An 18,081-nucleotide genomic window follows, 5' to 3' on the forward strand; every position below is an offset into this window, starting at 1 on the left:
GAAAAGCATATATCATTAACATCACAAAATACATAAGAATTCCATGTTTTACAACTAATCTCAACAAATAGGAAAAGCCCTCGATGGAGGAGAACTTAGGGTTCTACAAATTGAAGAGATAAGGAAGAAATTGGAACCAAAGACAAGATGCAAAGCCTTTCCCAAGGTTCTTGGCAGCTGCTCCATGCTCCATTTGCGCCTCCCTTTCGCATCTCCATCTCCAATTTGTGACCCATCTTCTTCCTCAACCCAAAAGGGGCAAAATCACCATTGAAGAAGCTTGAAGACCCAAGGAGGAGTGGGAGAGTTTCCCAACACCCCAAACAGCCTTCAAGGGCCTCTCCCAGTCTCTCTAGGTGAAGAATGAAATGTAGGAGGAGAAGTCCCTAAAAAATCCCAAGACCCATGTTTAAATAACCCATTTTTGACATATCAGCGTAAATTCGCGCCCAACTTGGAATTCTCACGCCCAGCGCCACTTTTCACTGCACCAAATGTGAATTCCAGCAAGATCTCGCGCTCAGCGTGGATTCCTGGCGCCCAGCGCGGATTCTCTGGCGCCCAGCTCCATTCTGTGGCGCCCAGCCTGGAATTTCTCTGCACTTCTCACGCCCAGCTTGGATTTCTCACGCTCAGCTTGGGCGGTTTTGACAGCATTCTGAAAATTAAGCCTCTTGTGCGATTCCAAAGGCATCCAACATGGGTATTTGCTTCAAATTGATCTTTTCTTGTCCCAAAACATGTTCTCTTGAGTTCTTGCTTGTTTTCCTCCACTAGAATTGCTTCCTATTCCTTTGTTTCACACACTCAAACATAGAGATTAGAGGTAAAAATAAGCATATACTAAATAAACACAAGAAAACTACAAAACACACAAAAAGTGAGGATAAAACAATGTTAAAGCTATGAAGGAGTTGATTTTGCCACTAAAATGATGCTTAGATAATGGTAAGAATTAGCGTATCATCCACCTCCTCTAATAGCCCAGAACAGATATTCTCCCATGCCTTTTTTTATCCAGAAGATTTCCTTTCACATCAACAATTTTCGCGTCAATCACATTGTCTACGGATAAAACAATTTTTTTTTTTTAAAAAAAAAGGATTTAGACAGCGGTTCTTTGGACAACCGCAACAGATTCCGGAACTTATATACCGCGGTTTGAACTGCGGCCTAAAGTCTTTGACTTACTACCGCGGCTGAATATGCCGCGGTTCGTAAACCGCAACCTATAATGAAAAATAACCACGATAAAATTCCCTCGCTGCACTAGTATTTATGTGAGCCTCACGGTTGGAACCAAAGATTTTCCTATACTTATCTGAACCTTAACTAATTATGTATCGTAATGGCGAATTACATAGAAACATTGAAGTGAATCTCATAAACCATAAAAAGTAAACTATAATTGACCATTTCTTCACCTTAAACATAAGAATATGATCTTATGAGAGAAAAGAAGTCAATAAACTTTACATGAATAAAAATGAAGATAGCGATGCCATGTAACATTTGTTCACGTGTCAGAATTTATTTTTATAATGATTATAATAAATATCAGATAAAAGGTTTAAACTTTTTATGTAATTAAAGTATACCTTATATTTATTATTTTAGGTAAATGTGTTAAATTTAAGTTAAGATGAATGAAAAAATATAGAAGAATGAGATTTATTGCGGAATTTTTTCCAAAAAAAAAATAGATAGATATTTTCCATCAATGAAGAGACTATCCGACATATTGTAGCAACTAATCTTATTCAATTCCTTCTCATGTTACAAACAAAAAAATAATAATATTATGACACATTTTTACATTTATTTATTTAAAAAATATAAAGTTTTGTAATTTTTCGAAAAAGAAGAAAATAAAAAATAAAGATATTATTTAATGAATGTAAAAAATTTAAGTGTGTCAAAGAATCATTTCTCAACAAAAAAAAATATGCAAAAAATTAAATTATTCAAAGCCCAACAATACCAATTTTTTTCTGTACACAAGTGATTACCCAAATCAAACCAACCTTACACATGTTAGTATGGTTGCCAAAGAGCATGTCTTCTTATCTTTTATCATGTTTGAACATGTTTTTTTCCAATATTTATCAACTATTTTTTCTTTATCTCTCTTAGGTATTTGATTTCTCATCTTGTTGTGAATTCTTCTTTTTTTTTTCTTAATCTAAAATCATGCTCCTTGTTTATCATGATAATAGGAATAGACTAATTCATCATGTTTTTTTCTACTTTTTACACCCTCCAACCTTACATTCACATCTTCATGACTTTTAGAGTTTTTCGTTGAGTATGTTGTTGTTGAATCATTTTGTAAGTTTTACTTTCCAAGCACAACCATAATTGTGGCAGTCTTAAATGATGAAAATTTATTTTTAAATGAAGAAACCATGTCCTGTGTAACAAAAGGTTGATAATAATAAAAGTATATTTGTGACATCACTACTCTTATAAACATTTAAGTCAAGTTACTCGTGTAAATATTGTAGATTTTTTCTCAAATGTACTATCTTGTTTTTTATCATTCAAACATTTTAGAGCTTGACAAATAATTCTAGTAACTAAGTAAAGAGTAAATAAATAATATAAAAAATGTTACGAAATCTAAATCTTGATTCGAGATAAAAAAAAAAACAAAACTATAGATAAAACTTCAAATAATTTTGAAAGACACATAATAATAAAATTAGAAAATAATAAGTATCAAAAATATTTAAAAATTTGTGTTGAACTCTTTAATTTTATTTATTTATTTTTTGTTCTTGGATTTTTTTTTCTTTTCTTTCAATATATATTTGTTTCCTTTTGATTTGAATCCAATATTCTTTCTTTTCTTTTCAATTTTACAATTCAAAATAAAGAAAACTAAACAAATTGTCTTTCAAACACCAAAATTCATGCAAAATCAAAGTAAACACTTAATTAAGATTACAATTAATAAAAAACACAAAAATATATTATTTTCATGAATTAAATGTAGAAATATATAATTTAAATGAAAAACATGAAAAAAAGTTAAAAACTCAATGAAATTAGATAAAACCTTAAAGGTTTAACTTCTTACAAAATTCTAATAACAAATAACCAAACAAAATTTCAAAACAAACACATAACACCAATATTAAAAAAATTAGGTTTTTTTAATATGATGGAAAAAAAAATATAAAAGAAGATACTCAAACCAAAATCTTGCTTTAGATACCACATGATACAATTTGAATACCAAATGATACACTGTGGTGCCAAATGATAGGATCCTCTCTAAAGGAAGAATATGATAATTTTGAATTTGAATTCTCAAGAGACATAATAAAAATAAATAAGAAAAAAATGCAAAATAAAACAAAGATGCCAGAATCTAACATATTAACAAGTCAATGAAGATTAACTACAAAGTTTGTCATATTTAATAAGAATTAAAGTTAGAGATGCCACCATCTAACATATTGGTAAGTCAAAGAAGATTCATCACAAAGAAATCTATCTTTGATAAAGTCAAAGTTATAATCTAAAAACTTATAAGATAATTTTATTTCAATGAAAAACTGATTTTCATATAATGATCATCCAATATGTCTACAAATATATTTGATGGTGTCCATATATATAGACACAAATGTTTAAAATTAAAAACCTCACCGAAAACTCAAAACATCAAACTCAAAAATAACTTAAAAATCAAAAAAAGACCCAAACTAATAGTTCATCGAATTCACTCGCCGGACGAAACTTACAAAATGTTAAAATTAAAAGAAAATTATAAATAATCTTTTTATTTGAAGGAATTACTCACAATTAAGTGAGTTTAATGAATTATTAAAGTTTTATTAAATTATTTTAATAATTATAAGTATAATTAAGATAAATATTCTTATATTTATTATTACACGTTATGCACATGTGTACAGGCTCCTTTCGTATTAAACACAATCATTTAATTCTTGTACAGATGATAAGACACGTGGGACATTTGCTATTATTTTCTCTTTTCCTTTACAATATGTGACTTTATCACTATTTATTAATTATTTTATTTTAAAATTTCAATTTTTTTATTATTTCCAATTCTTTTATTAACATCTAATTTTTCTTCAGTTTAATTTTAATTATTTCTTTTCTGCACAAATTCTCCATTATATTCTTAAATCGTCCTTTTAATACACATAAAATATAATATAATACTTTTATATATTTTGTTTTCAAATTTTATCTAATTTCTTGTATATGGCACGAGATTCTTGTTAATAATGATATACTACTAACCTCTATTTAGTTTTTGTCTAGATTTAAAAAAATTTATATGAAAAATTTAAAAAGATGTTAATTCAATCTAATTGAAAACCTTACAATAATTTTTTTTATTTATTGAGAATTTATACCTAAATTTCTAATACCTAAATTTAGTCGTTTGTGCAAAATAATTTGTTAGTTAAGGAATGCATAATGACGAACAATCACGACAATGGCATGAACTGCACAACCGCAACAATATATCCACTGCCTCCGACGTAATCATTACTCTATCTATTCCTTACTAAAGACACCTATTACTTTTGCACATGAGGAAAAAGTTCTTTTAAGAGATTTTTTTTGAATATTTTTACGATCGTTTATACAGTAGTTTGTTATTAGTCTTTTTAAATATACGTATCAATAAAATAGAATGAAGGTAGTCTATTATAAAAAAAAGTTATTAAAAAAATTATTAATAAGATATCATAGTCTCATCCATAAATTATGGAATAATAATAGTATAAGATGCTTTTTTTTTACTTTAACATTCAAATGAGAAGTAATAGGTTTTACTAATAAATTTTTTCAACCAATGAAATTATACCATTTTAAAAATAACTTATGTGTCAAATAAATGAATTTGACACCTCAACGTGTCAAAATACTCTCTAGATTGAATAAAATACCATGATACATATTCACATTCATTTGGTACACCTAACAAAGATAAATTTGTCTTAAAAAAATAGATTTTTATAGTTTTTTGAAAAATAAAAAAGTAAAAAATAAAGAAAAATAGTATCAAATGTATGTCCCAAAGTATCATTTTTACTCTAAATTATCTCACACATTTACCACCTTGTGCTATTGTATACTAAGATGTTTTCACTAATAAATATTTTCATTTTTACTTTATTGTTAATATACTTTCACAAATAACAGAAAAATAAGATATATTAAAAAGTCATAAACCACTTCAATTCAATAGAAAAAAAAATGGTAATGTAGGAAAAGCTTAAAGAAAATGGTTGCTACATGGCCCTACCACTTTCACAAATATAATAAGTATTTTGATAGTTGCTAAGAGATAATTGATTCAGCCTGTGTGTAGTTTCCACCTTCGCCATTGTCCCTCTCATGCCACAATCTATGAGGTGGATAACCTGAAGGCTGGTAATGGTGATAATATTTTAACCAAGGTTTGTCCCAATTCATTGCCTTTTCATCATCAGCTCAAAACAAAATTCCTTCTTTCTTCTAGATTCTCATGTTTCTTATGTCTCTGCTGCTACATAACATCGAGGAGACCATTAAGATTGGGAAGGAAATTACTAAACTATATGCAACCATTGATCTGGAAAAAGCACGCGTGGGAAGAACTAGAATTATAGAAAAAGAACACACAAATCCTAAATGGTGTGAGTCTTTTCACATTTACTGTGCTCATATGGCATCAAATATATCATATTCACAGTGAAAGATGATAACCCAATTGGTGCAACCTTAATCGGAAGAGCATATGTGCCCGTTGAGGAGATTTTGGATGGGAAAGAAATAGATAGATGGGTTGAAATATTGGATGAACACAGAAAGCCAATACATTCACATTCCAAGATCCATGTGAAGCTGCATGCAGTACTTTGATGTTTCAAAAGACCTCAACTGGTGCCAAGGTATCAGAAGTCCTAAATTCTCTGGAGTTCCTTACACTTACTTCCCACAAAGACAAGGATGTAGGGTTTCCTTGTACCAAGATGCTCATGTTCCAGACAACTTTGTTCCCAGAATACCACTTGCTGGAGGTCGAACTTACCAACCTCATAGATATTGGGAAGATGTGTTTGATGCAATAATTGACAGAGACATTCAAGATGCTTACATTAACGCCATACGACGTGCGAAGAACTTCATCTACATTGAGAATGAGTACTTCCTCGGAAGCTGTTATGCTTGGAGAGTGCTGATGGCATTAAGCCCAAAGACATTGGTGCATTGCACCTGATACCGAGGGAGCTTTCTCTTAAGATTGTTTGTAAGATTGAAACAGAAAAAACTTTCTTTAACAATTTTTTTTTTTTTTTACAATCTTTTAAGATGGTATATGTAAAATTTATGATTGATATGTTGTAAATATTCTTTTAAATATAAATTTAAACAAATTAAATAAATGATTACACGTGTTCTTCTCAAAACATTATTAAAAATAATTATTAAAATATCAGTATCCCCAGAAAAAAAAAAAAAGTTTTAGTGATTTCAGATAACAGACAAACATCCTGAAAATACAAAATTTATATTTATTTAAAATATTATTTCACTTACTTAAAAAAACTTAAGCGAGTTATTTGAATTAATTATATAATATATATCATAATTTTGTTATACCGACAGAAAATTTGTAATGAGTGGTTGAAAATGATTGTGTTTAAAATAACTTTTTCTTTAATGATGGGATCTACAAAAGGAAACGTGTTTTCTGATATTTAAAGTAGCACTTATATCTGGACTCTTTCCATTGGTTCTTTGTAGTGTCAAATTTCAACCAATAATATCAGGAGATCATTTTATCCATTAATTGTATCATCAAGGATTTAATTAGAACTAATAATAATAATAATAATAATAATAATAATAATAATAATAATAATAATAAATAGATAATATATTTTAGTACCTACCAAATAATTTTCAACGTGATGAATTCAGTACCAACAAAATATTATATAAATTATAATTGAAATAATGTGATATATATACTACAACGAGTGAACCAACAATATAAAAATATTTTTACGACAAAAAATTAAGCAAAATGTTTTAAGGGAGAAAATAGACCTATATTTTTGGAAAAATATTCTTTTCAAAATATAAAAGCTTAGTTTTGTCCATTTTAATCAAGTAATGTTCTAAATAAAGATGACATAAATAGCACTTGCTCGTTATTTATCCCGTTTAAAAAATATATTTTCTTATATGTTATTTTATCTATTGAGTCTTTATGAAAAAATATCTATAATTTGTTTTTACTCTCACACACACATATTTATACATGTATGCGTATGTGTGTGTATAAGTTTTGATAACTTTTTTCAAAAGTAAGTTTTTAAAATATAATTAAAATAAAATTTAGTTTAAAGTATTTTCCCTTTTAATTTTAAAAAAATGTTACGATTAATTTAGTTTAATAAACTATTGATGGTTAAATAAATTTACAAATTTAATTACTTTGACAATTGACAAATTTTTAACGTATAATGTAATTCCAAAAAAAAAGTCAAACAATGTTTCATAATATTATCTATCAATTAAACTTATAAATCAAACGCTATTTTCCATAAAACATTACAAATATAGTTACGAACACTTTAAAAACATAGTTACAAGTTTTTAAAAAGCTCATTCTAGTCAAGTTTAACAATAACAACTTTATAATTATTAAAATTTTGTCCTAATATGAAAAGACGTGCCAGCAATTTAATCAACATTAAAAAATGCTTAAAATATAATTACTGACTAGTGGTTGAGGTTTTAGCAGCAACAAATTCAAATATTTGTAACTTATGAAATTGAGATTTCTTATGAATTAAGCATTATTTTCTTTGCTATACTTTTTTCTTTTTCTTTTTGTTATAATTTGGGGTTGTTTATGGAAATTTTGAGATTCTCATTTTCGTTTCCACAAACTTAGAGAAAAAGTTTCGAAAAATAATATCAACTACTAGAAAGAGAATTCTGCTAAATATTTAACTATTTAAGGAAATATAGAGTAATATATTCATATTTAAACTTCTTTATCAGCAGACGTTCTAGAAACTTTGAATTTTGTACAAATATATAAACATTCTAGAAACTTTGAATTTGAATTATTCACGACTAAATTGTAATAGGAAAAAAAATGTATCTGCAGTTCACAATCTTTTAAAAGTGCGCTTATTTATATCAATAAAAGAGTTGTATTTTAATAAAACTTTGTAAAATTGTTAAAATTTTGGTACAAAGGCTAAAAATTGAGTATTTTGATGGTTGATATATTCACCTTATTTAGATGTAAAAGCTATTAAGATTGATTGAAAATATTTTAAGATAATCTGACATTGGATTGAATGGAATTATTATAAAAAAAATAGTGTAACTAAAGAAAAAAGAGAAATTTAAAGATTAATTATTAACAAAATTTAGTACATATTCTATACTAATAAAATGGTATTTTTACACAATAGTATAAGATATTAGAAAAAAAAATGTTCAAAATAATATATTTTTAGATTAATCCAATTCTTCCTATTATTCTCTGTGTCCTTTTTTGTTTACATTTTAGCAAAGGAATGTTTATGAAGTATTAATTTTTTACATAAGACAATTAATTATTTATTGTGGAGTAATAGATACGGGAAGAAATTAAATTATACTGTTAATAAATTTATACACTAAATTGAAAATAATAATAGAATAATAAAATGATTTATATTTAATATGTATAGAAACATAGATTATATCGATATTATCGTATTGGCTAATTTACAATGATATAAAATTTGTATATATAATTTATATCTAATAAATTAAAATCAAGGTTGAAGGGTTTAAGGTAAATGTAATTTAATTTATAATTATATACATAATTTAGTTAATAAAAAAGAATATATTTATTAAAAAATAAATCATAAATTTATAAAATTTAAAATATTATTTATTTGTTATATTTCACGTTTATTTAAGTATCAAACAAGGTAAACCAGTATTTTAAGAGGATTAACAAGTAAGAGAATTAAAATCATTCGAATATTTGTATGTTAATATAAGGAATTCCTTCATCGGCCATTAAAATCTATAATCATGATATGATCGAGGATTGAAGATAAGAGAGTAATTATTTACATATCTTTGTTGAAAGGTAGGATAATTGGCAATTAGCATTTAGTAATTAGCAATTAGTAATTAGTAATTAACAATTAGCATATAAAAACCTAATCATAGCCAACTAGTCAAACACCAATGTATGTATATACACTTGTATTGTATTATATAGTTATCAGTTTGCAATTGCTTTCTTAAATCAATCAATGTTCATTGATTTTGGTCCACTCCTGTTCACCTGTTTCTTCTTTTTCTCTTCTTCCTCTTAAACACCCTCATCTCTAATCTCTGATCAGATCCTATTTTTCAATCTGTACTTTGATCTGTCAGAGTTTCACGTGCTTTCATTCAACTTTTGCTGCCATCTAATTCTACTTCTTCCAATTTGATGGCGCAAATTCTGCTCCATGGCACTCTCCATGCGACAATCTACGAAGTCGACAACCTCAAAATTGGTGGCGGCAATTTCTTAACCAAGGTTTCATTTCCTAACCTTCTCTGTTCTTTTCATCTTGCATTTCAATTTGCGCAGTAGTGTTACTACAGTAGCTTAGAGTTTATGTTGTGTAATTTGGAATCCAACATATTCGTAGGTTTCTTGAATTTTGTTTCTCTGCCCAAGAGCTCTGTCACTGCTTTTGTGGCATCAAACTGACCTAATCTTCATACTCATCCCTTTCGTCAATCAGTGGAGAAGTAAAATTACCCCAAGATCTCTGCTCTGGTTTTACCAGAACTTCTCTGCGGAGTCTCTGTTCTGTTTCATTTTCTCACTTAAAATATGTTTGAGATTTTAAATCTAATTTAATTTTACAATTTAGGTGTAAAATGAGGTTTATATTTATTAAAGTGAAATTAAAAAAAAATATAACTGGATTTAAACACTGTAAACCAAATTTATAAAATAAAATTAAAATTAAAATCTACTTCCTTTGAATCTATTAATATTTTTTTTTTCAAAGTGTTTTCGAATTGAAGTAATGGTAGTAACAGGAAGAGGTTGGAGGTTGGAAGGATGAGGGTTAGATCCATCACATGGATGGATAGATAATTGACCTAACTTTTCCTTCTTTTTATGAAAAAATAAAATTAAGAGGCGATGAATAACATTTTTTGACATGAAAAATATACTTTAACATTATCTTCTTCTTTTTTTTTACCTTTTACTCTCTTTTTTTTAAAAAAAAATACAAAATTTATTCATTTAAATAATTTTATCTTATATTATATATCGAATAAATGTAAAAATTAATCATCGTTCTATTACTTTTTTTCAGATACACTTCTTGGTTTTTCAACGGAGTTTTCATAATCGTACTGAACTACTGATTTTCGTGTTGAAAAATTTCTTCTTATCTTTAACATTGATTAGGGGTTGAAGTAATTTTAGTAGATTTAGGATTAGATTAAAATATTTCTTAAATTTTTTATCACTCAGTTGCTGTTGTTGTAGAAAATAAATCACAGTGTTTCAAAACGAACTTTATTCAGAAAGAATTTTATCAACATTCGTCCAAACCTATATCAAGTGAGTTTATCTGAAAAGTTTTATGTTGTTAGTTGTAATTAAAATTTGCAATTAATACAGTTTTTAAACTTTTTTATTAAAATTGGCAATTTATAATACACAATAGATTGTATTTGGATGAAAATATATAAATAAAAAAGACAGTTACTAATTGTTTATAACATAGCATGAGAACAAGTATTACAATGGCATGGTTGATATGGGTTAGTTGTTAATCATAATCCGTGATAATTTTAACAGGATTTAGATCAATTATATAATATAAAAGTTTAAACTAAAAGAAAGTGTTACATAACATGGTAAAAGTTGAACTCATAAAAGTATTTAATGTATATTTTATATTTTTGTGATTCAGATCGTACATAACATCGAGGAAACCGTTGGTTTTGGAAAAGGTGTGACTAAATTATATGCAACCATTGATCTAGAGAAGGCACGAGTGGGAAGGACGAGAATTCTAGAAAAGGAGCACAAGAATCCAAGATGGTACGAGTCTTTTCACATTTACTGTGCCCATATGGCATCAAACATCATATTCACAGTGAAAGATGATAATCCTATTGGGGCAACCTTAATCGGAAGAGCATATGTTCCTGTTGAGGAGATCTTGCATGGTGAAGAAATAGATAAATGGGTTGAAATATTGGATGAGGATAGAAATCCAATACATGGAAATTCCAAGATCCACGTGAAGCTGCAGTATTTTGATATTTCGAAAGACCGCAACTGGGCTCTTGGCATTAGAAGTCCTAAATTTCCTGGTGTTCCTTATACTTTCTTTTCACAAAGAAGAGGATGTAAGGTTTCTCTGTACCAGGATGCTCATGTATCAGACAACTTTGTCCCTAGAATACCACTCAGTGGAGGCCAGACTTACCAACCTCATAGATGTTGGGAGGATGTTTTTGATGCAATCACCAAAGCACAACACTTGATATACATTACTGGTTGGTCTGTATATACTGAGATTTCGTTGGTAAGGGATTCTAGAAGGCCAAAGCCTGGAGGAGACATAACACTCGGTGAGCTTCTGAAGAAAAAAGCAAGTGAAGGTGTCAGGGTTTTGATGCTGGTCTGGGATGATAGAACTTCCGTTCCCTTGTTAAAAAAAGATGGTTTGATGGCCACTCATGATCAAGAAACAGAGGAGTTCTTCAGGGGCACTGAAGTGAATTGTGTTTTATGCCCGCGCAATCCCGATGACGGTGGAAGCATTGTTCAGGATTTGGAAATTTCTACCATGTTTACTCATCACCAGAAAATCCTAGTCGTGGACAGTGAATTGCCGAGTGGAGAATCTGAGAAGCGAAGGATTGTTAGTTTTGTGGGGGGAATTGATCTCTGTGATGGGAGATATGACACTCCGTTCCATTCTCTTTTCAGAACCCTGGACACAGCACATCATGATGATTTTCATCAGCCTAACTTCGGTGGTGCAGCAATAACAAAAGGTGGTCCGAGAGAACCATGGCACGACATCCATTCTCGACTCGAAGGGCCTATTGCTTGGGATGTTTTGTTCAACTTTGAGCAAAGATGGAGGAAGCAAGGTGGAAAAGACTTGCTAGTTCCTCTGAGAGACCTTGAAGATGTGATTATTCCTCCATCCCCAGTAACTTACCCTGATGATCGAGAGACATGGAACGTTCAGTTATTTAGATCAATCGATGGTGGTGCTGCTTTTGGGTTCCCGGAGACTCCAGAAGAAGCTGCAAGAGTCGGGCTTGTGAGTGGGAAGGATAATATAATAGACCGTAGTATACAAGATGCTTATGTTAATGCCATTAGACGTGCAAAAAATTTCATCTATATTGAGAATCAGTATTTCCTAGGAAGCTGTTACGGTTGGAGTGCTGATGGCATTAAGCCTGAAGACATTGGCGCTTTGCATCTTATCCCGAAGGAGCTTTCACTTAAGATAGTGAGTAAGATTGAAGCTGGGGAAAGGTTCAGTGTGTATGTTGTTGTCCCAATGTGGCCAGAGGGTGTTCCAGAAAGTGCATCAGTTCAGGCAATATTGGATTGGCAGAGGAGAACAATGGATATGATGTACAAGGATGTCGTTCAGGCGCTCCAGGCCAAGGGAATAGAGGAAAATCCTCGGAACTATCTGACATTCTTCTGCCTTGGTAATCGGGAGGTGAAGAAAGAAGGAGAGTACGAGCCTCCACAAAGACCAGATCCTGATACAGATTACATCAGAGCCCAAGAGGCTCGGCGCTTCATGATATATGTTCATGCCAAGATGATGATAGGTAATTCAGAAAATTAAACTCATGTTTTTTTTTTTTTAAAGACATTCTTACTCATTGTAATCTTAAACTGATAGAACTTATTGTTTTTGCAGTTGATGATGAATACATAATTGTTGGATCTGCCAACATAAACCAGAGATCAATGGATGGTGCAAGAGACTCTGAGATTGCAATGGGTGCTTATCAACCTTATCATTTGTTTACAAGTGAGCCAGCAAGGGGTCAGATTCATGGTTTTCGAATGGCATTGTGGTATGAGCACCTTGGCATGCTTGACGAGTCCTTCCTCTACCCTGAAAGAACAGAATGTATAAGGAAGGTGAACCAGATTTCTGACAAGTATTGGGATCTGTATTCAAGTGAGTCTCTTGAGCATGATCTTCCTGGCCACTTACTCCGTTACCCTATTGGGGTTTCCAGCGAAGGAACTGTCACTGAGCTTCCAGGATTTGAATTCTTTCCTGACACCAAGGCTCGTGTTCTTGGCAACAAAGTTGACTACTTGCCACCCATTCTTACTACTTAGTTTCATTCTATATGTTTGTTAATAAAAATATAGTGTTATGGTGTTAAGTGAGCAGTTATTGTAATGGTTTTATTCTCAAGACTTACTTCAAGATTTTACCAATCTGATGCTGAGAATGCTACTTACTTACTTGTATCACTTTATGTGCATTATAATACATGTTTTCTGGGTTTCTGAACAACCTTTTTCGACATTCAGCTGTCGTGAGTTATTCTCGGTAATCTTTTACTGCAAAGAAATACTATAATTTAGAAACTATACTTTGAAATATTATATGTTATTTAAAATCACATTTTCAAAAATAGCTTTTTCAAAGAATACTCTATTTTGTGTTAAAATGTAAAATATAAATAAGAAACGTAAGAAATATAACTGCAGAGGAGTCTCTCAGGTTTTGGAAAGAAAAAAAAAAGTCTCTTTAACGATAAATTTTTTTTTTATAACGAGACAGTTTATAATTATTTCGTTTTAAATATCTGTTTAAATATAAATTCAAACAAACCAATCAAATGATATTATATGCTATCAAAAATTATTAAAAAAAATTGTTAAAATATCATTACCATTTTGAAAAGTCTTTGAAATCTTGGTCCGTACACGCGTGCTGTGGATAATGTCTTGTCCTTGCTCAACACGTGTCAATGATGTCTTAAATCATATTATTCATTCAATGTTCCTATCATAGTCATATAATATGATACACAGTTACTCACTCACTCGCATACCCCACACACGTGTAAGAACCACACTCATTTTTCATTTTACAACACGTCATCTTTTACATCAAACATTAAGGCCTTGTTTGGTTAGAGTCCTCATTATTAATATAGAAAAGATACTTACCTTATCAGAATCTTTCAAACTTTTCACTTCTATATGGATTTGTTCATCAAATATTAAGTAAAAGAATAGTTAGTTTGAAGTTTGATTTATTCACCTTTTGTTTCATTTATTATGAATCGATAGGTTAAATGAATTAACTTATTTAAGATGTTTTGTTTCTTTTATATTTATATGATTGTTTTAATAGATTGATTTGATTACTTTTTAATAATAATAAAATCATTTTTTATTTTATTAAATAAAAATAATAATTCAAAATTAACAAACAAATAAATTAAATATTTAGATTATTTAAATATTATCGAACAATATTTAGGTTTTTAAAAATATCAACCTATATAATTATTAAAAAAAACTTATAACATGATTGTCAAAATAATAAAAAATTATTATTGATAAACTATGAACTTACCCATTTTCAACTTATTCGAATCTATTTAACATATAAATTAAATGAATCAACTTCAATTTAATATATATTTATATAAAAAAATACCCAATCATACAACTTTTATAAATCAATTTTACTAATGAATATGAACTCATTTTAATATCTTCAATAAAATTTGTTGAATGACCTAGTTTAATATTCCATTCTAAGAATAACACTCTATTAAAAACAAAACATAAAGAAATATTATTGAAGTTACTTCTTTTAACTTTTTATGAACTTTATCAGAATATATATATATATATATATATATATATATATATATATATATATATATCATTTAATTTAAAAGAATAATAAGTTTATTTGAAATTTTACTTAATGATTAGATAATCAAATTTATGTCTTTAATTTAAAATTTTAATCTGTTTCTCTCGAATTTTACTATTGTCGTCCTAATTTTATGTTCGTTTTTTATTAAGAAAAAGACGTTTGGTTTGTGGTCGCATTTTTTTATATGATTAATGTAAGAAATATTCGTAATATTATTATTATGGCCTATTATTATATTGTAATTAATGACGTCTTTCTAATTATTTCCAACTTAACTTTTGCAGCATAGTTGAGGTTTACTAGTCTGTGTAGTAATTCACCATTAATAAAGTGATTAAGGATGTAATATCGAAAATTATTAAAGTAATTCATTTTTCTTAATTTAACAATACCAGTTGAATTAAAGTAATTCATATATTTTTCTTAATTTAACAATACCATTTGAATAAAAGTAATTCATATATTTTTCTAGAGAATAGAGATTATATTTACGGTGTTACACATTTCAATGAAGTTTATATTTCCTATTTTATTTTATTTTTAAATTAGGAATATCAGAATGATGGAAGATTGATTGTTGTATGCTTCAAGTGACATAAAGAAAGTCTATTTGAAGGATTTTGAAGGCTATAAACTTCCTTTATGTTAAAGTTATTTACTACAACGATGTCCATTAATGAAAGAAGATGAATACACAAATTATAACAAAAAAAAATATTTAATAGAAGAAATGAAATTCTGAAAATTACATAAGGAAAAAGATATCATCAAATGAAAAAGACATATATTAACAAACGGATAATGATACTTAGACAATATTTTTTTGACAATATTTGAACATTATCTACGTGTCATTATGTGATTGGTCCATGATAGTGTTTATAATTATTATTATTGATTGTGGAGTAATTTTGGACCAATCACAGAATGACATGTAGATGATTTTAAATGTTATAAAAAAATTCATTTCTCTCACATCTCATCAATTTTAACACAATATTTTATAAATAATTTTTAAAAATATAATAATATTATTTTAAAAAATAAACTTTAAATATAACTTAACTTTATAAAATAAAAATTACACTAAATAACTCCAAAACTTTCCTTTTACATGAGAACACCTAAGATCAAAATTTAACATAACATCAAGATTAAAAACCCAAAATATGCTAACTGTTTACTTGATAAACCTATACTATTATATTTTTATCCTTAATTTTAACTAAAAATTGATTTTTTTTTTTAATTTTTAACTAATTTAATTTTTTAAAATTGAAGAGAGATTTTATAAGACATAATCTCAGTAATGTTGTTGAAGGTGGTGGTCGTTGAATGCGACCCCACTTGACAGGAGAAGATACAAACGGCAACCGCATTCATATCCTTCAAATTTCTTGCTGACTCCAACCAGAACATAAGATATATAGAAAAGCAAAGTCCAAAGAAACCGAACACGCAACACAGAGAAATCTAGATACTAAAATCACATCACCAACCACCAATTAACTACTGCCATTCTTTTTATTTCTCTATATATCATCACTTTTTCACTTTCTTTCGTTTTATACTTCTCTTCTTCTTCTTCTTCTTCAACCCTCTGATTCCAACTTCTCCCTTTTCTCTTTTCACCTTTCTTTCTCTCACCCAGCCATGGCTTCCCTCTCACAGGGTCTTCTTCTCACCTCTGCCATGCTTCTCTCAACCACTCTCCTCTACGTTGCTTTCTCCAGCCAAAAATCCAACCTTTCTTTTCGGATTCATCACTCCAACAAACCCACCTTGCGTTCTTGCTTGTATTCGGGTAAAGTTTGAAAATTGTTTCAAGAATAATCACTGCAATACGTTCTTTTCTTACTTTCATGTTATTCAATCTCGTTTTTCTTCATTGGGTTGTGCTAAATTTTGAATGTGTTGTGTGGTTTGCAGAGGAAAAGAAACGGGAGAGAAAGAAGACGAAGAAGAAAGTGAAATTTGCAGATAGTGTGAAGAAGGAAGGGAGAGAAAGAAAAGAGGAAAACAGAGTATCGAAAAACTGCAGGGACGAATCCTCAGATTGTGTCGGAATGCCGGCGAACAGAATCGCTTTGTATAACGGGATTTTGAGGGAGCGAGTGCACAGAACGGAGTGTTCTTATTAATACTAACACATGATTTTCTTCAAAGATCGATCAAACCCTGTACTTGTATTGTACATTTGTGTAAGGAATTTGAAGAACGCACAAAATCTATCTTTGTGTCTCTGTCTCTGTCTCTCTTCCTCTGTTCTGTCTCTGTCTATCTCACTTCAAATTTTCAAATATAATTTTGTGGTGAGGTGTTAATACAATGTAGAAATTAAAAGAATATAAAATCTGGGATATTCTTTTCTTGTGGTTCTAAATTGATGCCTACAGGAGTTTGTCCCATTGTTATGTACGAATTCTTAGGCAAAGTTTTGTTTTTTCTTTTCCGAAATAATACACTTCCATCCACTTGAATGAATCAAATTTCTATTATATTTCAACCATTCTTTTCATTTATTGTTTTGAAGCTGTCACTGTTTTACATATGTATTGCAGATGGCTAAGTTTTGTCTGTGATACATTGATTACTAAGTTAGTTTCCATGACTAGAAAACTATATATCTGTCTTCTTTATTTATTTTTTATAATGAACACCAACATCAAAATACAATAATGACTTAAGTGATTTTTTTATTTTTAATTTTCGTATAAAAACCACAGTGGTAAAAAAAGCTACTAATTTAAAGATAATCATGTTTTAAGTTTCAATATTACATCTATAGTTGGAACAAACTAAGAAATTCATTAAGAGTTTAATACATATTATACTGTTGGGTTAATTCGGATTGTAGTCTTAAGAAAAGTTTAAGTCTATTGACTTATTTTGAAATAATGGTTTACTTATTTAAAATAACCCTATACAAGAGATTTTAAAAAACGTGGGAGTTAATCCTTAAAATTTAATATATTTCTAACAAAAATCTTACTTAAATGTTGTGCTTAATTAGAATAAAATCAGTCTAATTTAACTTATTTTACCTCTAAATTCACATCGAATAGACTATATAAAGTTAATCGTGTTGATCATCCATCTT

General features: G+C 29.0%; 2 protein-coding genes and 1 pseudogene across 2 annotated transcripts; 2 read left to right on the plus strand and 1 right to left on the minus strand.

Moving 5' to 3' along the window:
* LOC106760524 overlaps positions 1 to 1,069 on the minus strand; it is a 2,369-nt pseudogene extending 1,300 nt beyond the window's left edge.
* Positions 1,070 to 9,286: 8,217 nt separating this feature from the next.
* On the plus strand, positions 9,287 to 13,607 carry LOC106762197 (phospholipase D alpha 1). The gene is made up of 3 exons (XM_014645963.2): positions 9,287 to 9,583; positions 10,989 to 12,888; positions 12,981 to 13,607. The coding sequence occupies exons 1-3, from the start codon at positions 9,494 to 9,496 to the stop codon at positions 13,412 to 13,414; spliced, it is 2,424 nt and encodes an 807-aa protein (XP_014501449.1). The 5' UTR covers positions 9,287 to 9,493; the 3' UTR covers positions 13,415 to 13,607.
* A 2,830-nt stretch (positions 13,608 to 16,437) lies between these two features.
* Positions 16,438 to 17,403, plus strand: LOC106761525. The gene is made up of 2 exons (XM_014645085.2): positions 16,438 to 16,785; positions 16,911 to 17,403. Exons 1-2 carry the CDS (start codon positions 16,635 to 16,637, stop codon positions 17,120 to 17,122), a joined length of 363 nt encoding a protein of 120 aa, XP_014500571.1. The 5' UTR covers positions 16,438 to 16,634; the 3' UTR covers positions 17,123 to 17,403.
* The last annotated feature ends 678 nt before the right edge of the window (positions 17,404 to 18,081 follow it).

The sequence above is a fragment of the Vigna radiata genome, chromosome 5, assembly GCF_000741045.1.
Source record: "Vigna radiata var. radiata cultivar VC1973A chromosome 5, Vradiata_ver6, whole genome shotgun sequence".
NCBI classification, from domain to species: Eukaryota; Viridiplantae; Streptophyta; class Magnoliopsida; order Fabales; family Fabaceae; genus Vigna; species Vigna radiata.

Bases quoted from the DNA above. Each gene is read 5' to 3' on its own strand.
- LOC106762197 (XM_014645963.2), top strand. From the start codon at position 9,494: ATGGCGCAAATTCTGCTCCATGGCACTCTCCATGCGACAATCTACGAA. The intron at 9,584-10,988 runs GTTTCATTTCCT...TTTGTGATTCAG, and splicing joins GCGGCAATTTCTTAACCAAG to ATCGTACATAACATCGAGGA. The intron at 12,889-12,980 runs GTAATTCAGAAA...TTGTTTTTGCAG, and splicing joins TCATGCCAAGATGATGATAG to TTGATGATGAATACATAATT.
- LOC106761525 (XM_014645085.2), top strand. From the start codon at position 16,635: ATGGCTTCCCTCTCACAGGGTCTTCTTCTCACCTCTGCCATGCTTCTC. The intron at 16,786-16,910 runs GTAAAGTTTGAA...TGTGGTTTGCAG, and splicing joins GCGTTCTTGCTTGTATTCGG to AGGAAAAGAAACGGGAGAGA.